This window comes from Trichechus manatus, unplaced genomic scaffold, assembly GCF_000243295.1.
Source record: "Trichechus manatus latirostris isolate Lorelei unplaced genomic scaffold, TriManLat1.0 scaffold00137, whole genome shotgun sequence".
NCBI classification, from domain to species: Eukaryota; Metazoa; Chordata; class Mammalia; order Sirenia; family Trichechidae; genus Trichechus; species Trichechus manatus.
Window position 1 is genome coordinate 7,479,486 of NW_004444073.1, and position 11,972 is coordinate 7,491,457.

At 56.1% G+C, this 11,972-nt stretch overlaps 1 protein-coding gene across 3 annotated transcripts in view; it reads right to left on the reverse strand.

Annotated features, from left to right (window-relative positions):
- Positions 1 to 11,004, reverse strand: part of AQP1 (aquaporin 1 (Colton blood group)) — a 14,797-nt gene extending 3,793 nt beyond the window's left edge. For 2 of the 3 annotated variants that reach the window (XM_023739608.1, XM_004385330.3), the window contains exons 1-2: positions 10,526 to 11,004; positions 437 to 601 (exon numbers count right to left, since the gene is read on the reverse strand). In XM_023739608.1, the coding sequence (XP_023595376.1) occupies positions 437 to 601; positions 10,526 to 10,915 (555 nt within the window). In that variant the 5' untranslated portion in view covers positions 10,916 to 11,004. Of the gene's footprint in view, positions 1 to 436; positions 602 to 9,405; positions 9,411 to 10,521 lie in introns of all 3 variants that reach the window. The other variant, XM_004385329.2, reaches the window with a different exon arrangement.
- Positions 11,005 to 11,972: the final 968 nt, after the last annotated feature.

The following is an 11,972-nucleotide window of genomic DNA, read 5'->3' on the forward strand; positions in this document are numbered from 1 at the left end:
GAGACCAAGAGGCAGAGAAACAGAGATGAAGAGAAAGTGAGACAGGGAGAAAGAAAGAGAGAGACAGGGAGAGATACAGAAAGACACGGAAAGAAGGAGCCATGATAGGGGGCAGGAGAGGGAGAAAGAGAGAGAAGACCAAAAACAAACAAAAAAAAAAAACAGCAGTGAGTGGAGGCGGGGGTAAGGGGTGACCAGACCAAGAAAGAGAGGGGGACATAATCCAGGAAAGTTGTCACGAGGGCCCTGTGCCTCCTCGTCCTGCACAGGGCCCTGTCCCCCGAGACCTGAGGAGCTGACCTGCCACCCAGCCCACCCCGACCCATGGCATGAGCCCTGTCGGGGGTCCCATCTGCGCCCACATTGAGGTCCACCCCACTAGCTCCCTGAGCTGCTGTGCCCCACCCACCCCCTCCTGGGAAGGCCTCCCACTCACCGCCAGCAGGTGTCCCAGAGCCACAGAAAAGCCAATGGCCAGGGGGGCCCAGCCTCCAAGGTCACGGCGTCTGCGGTCAGTGATGGCCAGCACACACAGCACCAGCTGCAGGGTGCCGATGATCTCGATGCACAGGCCCTGGCCCGAGTTCACACCAGGCACCAGCTGCAGGGAGAGGGGCAGCCCAGTGAGCAGAACGGGTGGGACTGTGTTGCGGGTCTGGAGCCCTGTGTTGCAGGTCGGGGACTGTGTTGCAGGGCCAGAACCTCATCACCTTCAGAGCACATCACCGCAGCCCCTCACCACCCAGAGGGGCATAGGCCCTGTGCAAGCAACACAGCAAACAGCAGCCCAGAGTCTGGAACTCAGGCCTTGTCCCCCCACTCCACCTGTTGTTGAAGCTCTACCCCTAGTGCCTGCCAAGGCCCTGCCCCATCTGCCTAGAGGTCAGAGATGTCTGGGGTGTGGTGGGGGCTCCCCATCCAGGCCGGGGTACCCTAAGGGTAGCCAAGATCCTGGGCAAGGGGCTGAGCCCCAGGCACAGGAGGAGCAGCAAATGGTTTACACTGCTTTACACCGCAGATCCAGCACATTCGACCCCATTCCCTGCTACATCTAAAAATCCCAAAGCCAGGGGAGGACTTCTTCAGTTAGCTCTTCGCAGCTCTCTCTGTCCTCTGCTTTGTGCCTGTCTCCCTGGCTGCCTCCACCCTCTGTCTCCCCCTCAGCCCTTGCATCTATCTGTCTCCCTGGTCCAGTGTCTCTCTTCTCCCGTCCTTTCTTGGTCCTGCCATCCCTCTCTCCCCTCTCTCCCTCCCTCCAGACCCCAGCCCCTCCCTCCCTTTCTCTGGCTACATAGGTCCCACCACCGTCTCCTGAGTCACTTTTAGAAAGATGACTCATGGAAAAAGAAGGGAATGGGAGCTGTAGTGAGCTCACAGAGCCCTTCCCCTGGAGCTGCACCAGGACCCCTCCCAGGGAGCCCTGCACCCACCTCCGTGTGGGGGTTCCTGGGCCAGGTGCACCCGCCATGGGGGAGTTGGACCAGGTTGGCAAAGGCCCACTTGCAAAGATGCCCAGATGTGGCCACCTAGGCTGCCTTTTCCCAGGCAGGGCTGGTGTGGACAAAACAGCTTGAGCTGGAAGTCTCACCTCTCACCCTGAGGGCATAAGGGTGCTCCAAGACCTAGGGCATTTTGCAAATCCCGGCCCCACCCTGAGGCCATCTTACAGAACAATTCTCTTCCCGCCTTTGTCTGCAGCCCTGGACTACAGGGAAAATGACTCACATCCCCTCTGATACCTCGAAGCCCCAGCTCTCAGCCTCTCTTGGCCAACCCCAGAGCTGTGTCCCACTGGGCAGTGTCCAGTTTTCTTCTGACCCCAAGGCTGGGCTTTGGAGGCAGGAACCCTCAGTCCAGGTCCTGACTTCCACTTGCTGGCTCTATTACCACCAGCAAGTGCTCTCTGCCTCTGGTCCTCAGTTTCACCGTCTGTAAAATAGATCTAACTTTCCCCCAGCCACTCTCCAGAGGGGTTGGGTGGTTCAAAGGTAACAGGAATGTCTCAGGGCTTTCGAAGAGGGCCACAGAGGTAGAGGAAACCCTGCTGGCATAGTGGCTGAGTGCTATGGCTGCTAACCGAAAGGTCAGAAGTTCAAATCCATCAGGTGCTCCTTGGAAACTCTATGAGGCAGTTCTACTTTGTTCTGTAGGGTCACTATGAGTCAGAATCGACTTAATGGCAATGGATTTTTTTATGGCAGAGGCAGAAGGCACTGTTCTGGCTCTTGTTCCAGTTCTTTCTCATCACATTCCCAGGATTTGGGACAGGTAGAGGGGAGGGGACAGAATAAATTCTGCTGGGGGCAGTGCAGGGGTACGGAGATGGGACTGAGGGTGGCTGGGGCTGCTGGAAGAAGCTGTCTGCACTGGGACAGCTCCATGAAGGTGAGACTGGGTCTGGGGGGCTTATTCTGATACCCCGCCACCTGTCAGGCCTGCTACCCTGTGTGTCTGAGCACTCGGGAAGCTCCTGGCTCCTTCTTCCCCTCTCCTCTGCTCTCCAGGGTCGGCCTAATTGCTGACTGGCGGCAGTCCTGAAACCAGCTCTTCCTTGCTGATTAACAGAGTAAGTGGCTTTTCCACAAAGCAGAAGCTGGCCTCAGACTCCCCACCTACCCTGCCTTTCTCATTGCCTCTCTCACACTTATGGCCTCTGTAAGCTCATCTCCCCCTTCAGGTCTGACAGACCCAGCCCCTACCCACAGGCACAGCTTTCCATGCAAAGTGAGCAGAGCAGAGGGGCATGGTACCAGGCTTAGAGCTCTGAACCCCGGGAAGGGAATGAGTTGGCCACCTCTGCTGGGAACTCCAGGAAGTGTCTCCTTCCTGACCACCCAGAGTACTTAGCTCAGAGCCACGTGGGTTGGCAACCTTCCTCGCCCAATCCACCACCACCACCATCAGGAAGCCTTCCCTGATTGCTTCAGCGTCTGCTGACTGACCTCCTCTCCTTTGAGCACCAAATACACTTGCATTCTCTTACATCTGGAAAAACTAGATAATTCATAATTGGAAGGGGCAGTCAAAAGTCTGTTGAAACTTAGTGTCCAGGAAAGAGTGGGTAGAAAGCTCAAAACAATCCATTAAATATGAGCTATTGCTTAAATTGCGCCAATCCCAGTTGTGGTCACTTGCTACTGAAAAAAAAAAAAAAAAAAGTTTGCATACCCCCAGGTAATTTTACTTGCCCCAGATCTTATATTTCACTGATAAAAGCCAAAAAAGTAACAATCCATTGAATACAATTATAAACAAAAGCATAATCTGCACATTTACTCTGAAGCATCAGAAAGACTAGAAGCTCTCAGTCTGCACATCTAACCCACTTAAACCCACTGCTCAAGGCCCAGTTTAGACCCCACTAGTTCTAAGAAGGAGTCCTGGTGGCACAGCAGTTAAGAGCTTGGCTGCTAACCAAAAGGTCGGCAGTTCAAATCCACTAGCGGCTCCTTGGAAACCCTGTGGAACAGTTCTGCTCTGTCCTATAAGGTTTCTATGAATCAATTTCCACTCACCAGCAACAGGTTTGTTTTTTTTTTGGTTTTAGTTCTAGGAAGCCCTTCCAGATCCCTAGCTGGAGTTAACTTCTACCCCCACGCCCTCACACCCTCACGGAGCTGGCTGTACCTCTCGTAGTGAAGTATTTCTCCTGCCTTGTATGTGGGTGCCTCATCCCCCGCTGCTGGGAGCTGGGTGAGGACAGGGGTGGGGAACCTTCACTTTCTCTCTGCCTGGAGCTCTCAGGAGAGGCTCAGCTGTGTGTGACAGAAGTGGGGGAGGAGGCTGCTTTTCTAGAAGTCCCACTCTCTCTAGGGGCAGCTTCTGTAGGGAAGCGCTCTGGACTAGGGCTGGGAGACCTGGGGCCAGTTCTTAGCCACTCTGGCTTCACAGGGAGCCCCCACCAGGGCTTAGTAAGATGAGAAGGCCAAGGCTCAGGGAGGAATGAAGCTTGCCCAGCATCCTCCTCCCCCAGAGGTCTGTGCCTTCGTACACTCACAGGGCAGCCAAGGGACCTGGTTGTTCTGTTTGGACTGGGAGCTGGTAGAAGGTGGCTCTGTAGCTGCCAACATGTCCCAGACTCCAGCACAGTCCAGAGCCGACTTCTCCCAGCAAAGGGCCCCAAACCCTCCCTGCTGTCCCTAAGCAGAATGATCAAGGTGGCTTCCAAGGTCCAGGGCCCCTGACTTGACCTGAGCACGCTGGTGCCCCACCCTTAGGAGCAGCAGGCTCCAAGGCCAGGTCTGGCTGAGGCTCTGAGCATCTGCCCTCAAGGAACAGGGAACAGTAGACACCGAGGCCTGTCCTGCCTGCCCTAGCACTTCCAGGACTCAGCACTAGGCAGTGAGGCAGCCTCAGTGGGCCGCTCCGTGTCTAGGTAGCTGCTTCCACAGACGTTGGTGTGTGCACGTGCCTTTGAGCATCCACGGCTTTGTACATTTTCGTAGATCAGTGCCTGCATAACCACGTATATCTGGGTGTGCATCTCTTTTTCTTTTTAAGTATAGATTAAGAGGCTTATTATACAATAAATCAATGAAAAATCTGTCTAAGAGATATAAAAATTCTCAGCCTATATGCACTGAAAAACAAAGCCTAAAAAATGACACAAAAGTTGGCAGGGTTATGAGGAAAATTTGATCAATCCTCTCCCAGAGTGGAAGATTTTAATGATTGTCTCTCAGAAACTGGTAGAATGAAGCAGTCAAAAAATGTTAGTAATAGGAACAGGAAGGATTTGAACCACATAATGAACAAGCTTGATAAAAGGAAAATATGTAGAACCCTGCACCCTTAAACTAGAAAGTATACATTCCTTTCTAACACATGTGGGACAGTTAACCAAACTAATCATATACTGGCGCAAACATCTTAGCTATTTCTGAGAACCGCTGTCTCACAGGACATTGTTCTTTACTGAGGTGGAGTCTCTGTGTGGTATGTCAGGGGTCTCTGTGTGATAAGTCAGGGGGTCTCTGTGTGGTATGTCTGGGTCTCTGTGTGGCCTGTGTCCCTGGTGGCTGCAGCTGTGTGTTTGTGTCTGAGTGTATCACTGTGTCATTGTGAGTCACATCCCCACCCATGTACCTACATTGGCTGGGGGGAGAGAGAGCAGAGGACTCCCTGAGCGAGAGTAGAGTGAGTCTCAAAGGGCCCTTTATTTGCTCCCAGAAGCCATTTCATCTTCCCGACAAGAAACAATACACAAAGCAATGGCTTCCTCCTTCCCTCCCTCCCTCCTTTTCCTTAGTCCAGGAGGCCCCCTCCTTCCCACCGCAGAAAGGAAGAGCTCTGGAGGAGCCCTACCCCACCTTTACGGGTCCCAGGGCCTGAGCATGACTACTGGGACTTGAGAACGTGCTCCATGCCCCTCTGTGTGTGTTCCTCATGTGCAAGTATGTGGCGTGTGTGTGTGTGTGTGCACGCGCCCGTGTACGTGTGTGTGTGTGTGTGTGTGTGTGTGTGTGCATTTTGGAGCAACAGAAATAATAAAGGCTGGGAGGCAGGAGGCTAGGATCATAGGTCTGCCATGAACTTCTGTGCAACCCCACACAAATCTCCTCCTCTGTAAGCCTCAGTTTCCCCATAAGTGAAATGGGACAGGCCCAGATTCTGGCCTCAGACAGTCTACAGGATTCTTTCCTGCCTAACCTTAGGCTGCTCTGACCCCCAAGTCAGTGTGGGTAGGCCCCCTTGCCCTCAAGGGCCATGGCCACCCTCCAGGCCAGGATCCAGAAACCTGAGCACAGTTTTCCCATGGGGCCATCTGAACTGTTAGGCTCATCATGGCACAAAGCATGTGATGTGGAACCTCCCACCACCCTGCTGCACCCCCCACAGCCAGACGCCCCAGAGCAACCTCTGCCACATAGATTCTACTTGCGCACCTCTAGTAGCAGGGGGCTCACTGACTCAGAGGCAGCCCCCTCCCAGTTAAAACAAACACAAACAAACTCCTCACACCAAGCAGAAGTCTGCCTCTCAAGGGTCCCATGCTCTAATCATGTGCATTCGGGCACTGGAAGAACTGGTGATGTGGGAGGGGGCATTCTCCAGCCCTCTCTACCACCTTTGAAATGGGATTTTCAGCCTTAGGATGTGCTCACCCCACTGAAAGGTAACTCCGTGTAGCCCCCTGGGCAGGGGCCCCTCTGGTCCCCAGCGAGAGGTCCTGGCCAAGGGACCCTGGACACCCTTGGGCCTCATGGACAACATTTTCCCACCCACACCTGCAGAGAAGTATGGAGGGTGGAGGTGTGTGGACTCAGAGCCTGGCCATTTGGAGGTTGTCAGATTCGGGCGCTTCCAAAGGGCAGGGTCCATGGCCCCCAGGGAGGCTGGAACTGAAGGTCTCCTTTGCCAGGAGAGGTCTCCTCAGCCAATCCTGAGAGGTGAGCAGGGGTATTAGACCAGCCTGGGTGAAGTCGTGGGGGGCTAACACTGAAGAAGCACCTGCTGGGTGGGGTCCTAGAGAAATGGGGAGCACTGCTTCGGCCCTGATGGTCGAGTTGGGAGGATTGCATGGAATTGCCTTGTGATGAGTCAATAGCTCCATCTCATGCCAGGGCCAAGCTGTCTGCTGTAGAAAGGGGAAGTTAAGGAATGAGAGGAAGGCTGTGACGTGGAGGATGCAGGAACACAGACAAAGCTCTGGTTTGGGCCAAGTCCCCTCAGACTGAGGCATCCCAGCAGGCCGTGTCCCCTCTCAGAGGGTCACCCCCTTCAGACAAGGCTTTCTACAGAGGGTCCCGGTTGGAGTCAGGTGTCAGGTGAGCAAGCCTGGGGCTGGCTGGGCTGCTCTGAGGGCTCTAATGGGGAAAACCGGCCTCAGAATTTTCCGTCTTGAGGGAAGTCTCCACCACAAAACTCCCACCTCTCTGCACCCTCCGCCTCATCTGGTTCTGCCTGGAAACAGTAATTATACGTCCCAGATGTGGCACCACCACCCAGCCCCCAGCCCCTCCCTGGGCAGGGATGTCGGAAAACTCTAGCTTCCCCTTCCCCAGCCCACCCCTAAGATCTGGAGGAGAAGGGAGGGGCTCTCAACCCTGTGAGAACTGGTGGTGTGGAGGGGGCTCTCACTCCATAATTGGGGAAACTGAGGCACAGGTAGGGGAAGGGAAGAGGAGAGTTTAGGACCGAGGTTGGCCCCAGGCACAGCAGGTAGAAGCATTTCACAGGCAGTCAGGCGTGGAATCGACAGGTCCAAGAGGAGGTCTGCCCTGTGCCTGACCCCCAGGGGACCAAAATCACAGCTCTGGGACATCCCAGGAACCCAGCCCTCTCCATGACTCAGAGAGACACTGGCCTGAATCCTGAGCCCTCACCACCCTCTAGTGCCCCAACTTCTCACCACAATCCCCCAGACCAGCCACACCCAATGGCTACCAGAACTCAGCCTCCCACTGTCCCCTTGCCTGTGAACCCCCTTCCCTCTCCACATTCTGGCTCACATGGCGTCTGCTCTCTGAAGCTTTCCTGTTCCTCCCCATCCCTGAAGTCCAGAAGCTCCCCAGCCCGCCCTGACACAACTTATCACATCTGCCTCCTGTCTCCTATCTCAGGCAGCTGTGCACAGGGCTTATCTTGCCCTGGGCTGTGGGCTTTCCCAGGCAGGGAGCTGGGTTCACTCAGCCAAGAATCAACACCCATCACCCTGCATGACCCAGCTGTGCTTGCAGGGAGCATGCATGAGGGAGCCAGTGAGGGGAAGACTAAAAAAGCCAGCAGAGGGTCAGGGCCCATGAGCTGGTGTATCCCTCTTTTGCAGCTGAGAACTAGTGCCACACAGGGTATTAGGGACTGAGCTGGGCAGGGACAGGCCAGGGCACCAACCCCTGCTTCTGAGCCTGTCACTCTTGGCCAAGATTAGGGTTTGGCTCTTAGAACCAGCCAGGACCCTGCAGGCCAGACAGAGGCCATGGTCTCTCCAGGGTGTATCCTAAGTCCTGACTTAGTCAGGAGAAAGTTGTCCCCACGATGTCCCCAGGGTACACCCCTTGACTCACCCCAACTACTTCCTGTCACTTCTTTCTTTTTTTCCTTGGAAATATCCATGCTCATGACCCACTCCACCCAGGTTTTGGCCAGGATGGGGTCGGGGCCAGAGGGGCTGTGGAGCCTCCCCAAAGGCAAGGAGAAAAGAGTGTGTCACAATGGTCTCTCTCTTAAGGCACCTAGGCCACCCCCAGGCCCCTTCAGATCCTGGGCCCGTGTCCAATGGGAGCCTTTGAGGGGAACATTTTCTGTTTCTACACCCAGGATTTGTGCTTCTGGAATATAACTCCTGACCCCAAGCTTCCATCTCTGGACAGGGTAATGTTCCATCCCTTTGCGCTCTCAGCCAAGCCTTCCTGGGAAGGACCACACACTCCATGAACAAAGTGGGCCTTCTAGTAGTTTGGGCATGGCCAAGAGATGTCAAGAGAACTAAAGTCAGATCCCCGGATCCCCTCCTGGAGCCTCAGGGTCTTCAGCTCCAAAGCAACTCAACAAGTAAGAAGCAGACAGGACTTGAACCCAGGTACTTGCCTACTTGGCTCCCACACTAGACTGCCCCTCTTCCTCCCCCATCTGCAAACTGCCCAGCCTGGGTGTGGGCTGACTCTGGAGAAGGGAGGCCAGAGAGGGCATGGAGTACCAGAGCAGAGTGTGGCCAGATCAAGATGAGCACAGAAAGTACTCCACCCTCCCCATATCTGCCTGGGATGCCCACATGAGAGAGTGCAAAGCCTCTGCCAGCAGATCCACAGGTTCTGCCCCTGAAGGCGGAGGGGAGGAAGATGGCCTAAGGAGCCTCAAGCCTCCCCCATGGAGACCCTCTCTCCGCCCCCATCATGTCCAGCCTAGCCCCAATGGGAGCCTGACCCACCCAGACAGCCCTCCCTGAGATCGCCTAGCTCTGGCCCCAGTGAAGAGACTGAGGCTTGGAGGCCCAGAATAGCCCAGCGCTGTCCCTCACACCCACCGCAGGCATGTCTTCTCCGGTTAAAGTCTAAACTCCAGCCCACAGAGCTAATCTTCAATTTTGGACTGAGCAGAAGATGGCTTAACAAGGCGGCTGGGCGAGGTGTCACTGTGGCACAGAAGTGTTAATCCCCCGTCACAGCCGCGCCAGCTGCCCTCTGCACCAGACACTCCCCAAGCCCTCCCCCAGCAGCATCGCCAGGGTCTGAACTTTGCCGAGAGGACAGCTGCTATAAACACCCTCTGCTGGCTCCTAGGAGCCCTTGCCAGCTCCCTGGTTGTCCCCACACCCACCTGCCCTGCCCGGTTCCCGTCTCTGCTCGTTTGCCTCTCTCCCTCCTTGTGAGAATTGCCTATCCCCTCATGCCCTGTGAGACATCCACCTGTCCTCCCCTCCAAGGTTCATTCAGCCTCTTAGGCCAAATTGTCCCCTGTTGTGACCCAGGCTGGGTCAGAGTTTGCACTTGGCTGAGAGGCTGGAAAAGCCCAGGTCTGCGACAGCAGGCAACCACTGCCAATAACCACTTAGCTGTGCTAAGCGGCCCGGGAGGAATTCTTTTCCGCAGCTGCCAGCCAGTCACCAACATCTGCTTCTCATCAGTGACCCTAGCCCAGATCGCACGAAAACCAGGAGCGGTGGGCTCACACGGTTACACACTCGCCCATACACACTCACCCAGCAGCACAAACGTGCTCACAGACATACTTCCAGAAACAAACATACACACACAGGCGTGCATACAGCTAACACAAGCTCGGAGACCCATGCTGGAATACACGTGCACACACACCTTTGTGCACACACACGCACACACACACACCATACCTCACAGTGCCCATGGAGTGGAGCCAAGCGAGGAAGCAGGGTGTCTCCAGCACCTTGCTCTCGATCCTGGCCCCCACCCCACACTGTAATCCAGGAAAATTACCTCCAAGCTGCCCCAGAAAAGCACTCCCTTCTCTGTGTCCCATTTCTGGAGCAGAGGAGCAAGAGAAGGCTTTCTCCTTGGAGGCAGTTTGTTTGGGGACCTGAGTGAGTGCCAGGAGCTGTGAGTGGCGGCCTGGAGGGCAATGCTGCCCCCAGGGAAGTCCTGGTCACACATTTGCAGGCTGACTGCAGCCAAGCCAGGCACCTGGTTCAGGGTGGCTGGGAACAGTGGCCAGAGTTTCCCCAGGGCCTGGGGCTGCGGTGGGGGAGCTGGCGGCACAGGCAGGGCTGAGGGGGGACAAAGAAACTGCAGCCCAGCACTGTTGGCTCAAAGGTTAACTGCCTCCAAGCATTAGCTGCCTCCAAAGCTTATTCCCCACAATAGACACCCCACAGGGGACATTGACCATTATTCTCTGAGTTTCAGCTCCCCACAGCACCTGGCAGAAAGCAGGCTGTCGGCATAGCTGAGCTCCAGCCCCAACTCTGACCCCAATGCTGTGCATGACCTCCAGTCACCTCTAGACCTCCCAGTTCCTCAGTGTCTCCATCTGGGCAATGGGCAGAGGGGCAGGACCAAGGCCCTGTCTGTCCCATTCCAGAACCCCCAAAGCCCGGGGCCAACCCACTCACCCCGTTGCGGCCGAGAGAGTTGTTGGGCAAAGAGGAGGTGACGCCCAAGAGGATGGCGGTGCCGACAATTGCCCCAACGCACTGCACGATGATGTACATGACAGCCCGGAGGATGCTGATCTGGCAGCTGAGCAGCAGGCCCAATGTGACAGCTGGGTTGAGGTGGGCACCACTGATGTGGCCCACGCTCTGGGCCAGCGTGGCAATGCTCAGCCCAAAGGCCAGTGACACCTTCACGATGTCTTGGGACGCATTCGCCGTCTGATTGCCGCTCACCGGGTAGTTGAAGCCCAGGGCAGAACCGATGCTGATGAAGACGAAGAGGATCATGGCCAGGAACTCGGCCGCCACAGCCCTCCAGAAGAGCTTCTTCTTGAACTCACTGGCCATGCTGGCAGCAGGGGGCTTGGCTGGAGGCTGCTGCCTGGTGCTGACTCCCTCAGAGAGCTGAGCCACAGCCCGGGCTGGGCCTATTTATAGGGCCCGGTGCGGGGAGGAGAAGAGGGGGGAGCACAAAGAGAGGAAGGCCGCTCCTCAGTCCTGGCCCGCCCCACACCACACGGGCCTTCTCGGTGATGGATGCAGACACAGCTCTGCTGTCGGCCTGCCAACTTTTTTTCCTCTTCCTCCTCTCCCCCTCCCTCTCTCTCTCCCTCCGCCCTCAGCCCTGCCCAGCCAGAGGAGGCAGGCAGGAGGCAGCCACAGCTCTAATAGGCTTTGGGAAATTCCTCCAAGCTGGCCCCACTTAAGGAGCCAGAGAAATCCAGGTGTTCCCGCCCTGTGCACAAAACTCAGGGGGTGCCTGCCTGAAGGCAGAACCAGGGCCTCTGGGCGGGGCAGGGTGGGCAGGCCAGATGCCGGAAGGTGGACGTTGCCCTTCCCGGAGGTGGGCAGCACTTCCCTGCCCACCCAGCATCCCCATCCCACCCTGTGGTGGCGGTAGGCTGGGTATCTGCAGGCCTGGGAGCTGGAGGGCAGCCTGGGCCTCCTGCACCCAAGCCAGGCCCAGCCACTGGGTTTCATTTTGGAGGACGTCCCAAAGCCCCTAGCTGGTGGAATTACAGAGCCATCAGAAGGCCCAGAGAGTTTGGCTGTGGACCACCCTCCCCTTTGTGGTCAAGGGGAGGCCTGAGATGGGCGAGGAAGTTGGGAAGCCCCTGCCCCAGGAGCTCTCAAGCTTCTAGGGAGCAATTTGAGCCAATAGCTTGGGGACAAATGGGAAGATGGGAACAGTTTAGGACTTCCGTCTCAAAGGCAGTCAAGCTGGCAGATCACCGGGGAGAACAGAGGAACGGCCGGCCGCCTAACCTGGAGAAGGGAAGGGTCCAGAGGGAAAGGGAAACAAGGTGAGGAGGAAGGAGGGAGCAGGACAGAAAGGGAGAGAGGGAGAAGCAGAGAGAGACAGAGAAGACTCAGAGCCAAAACAGGAGTAAAAGAGAAGCCGGGC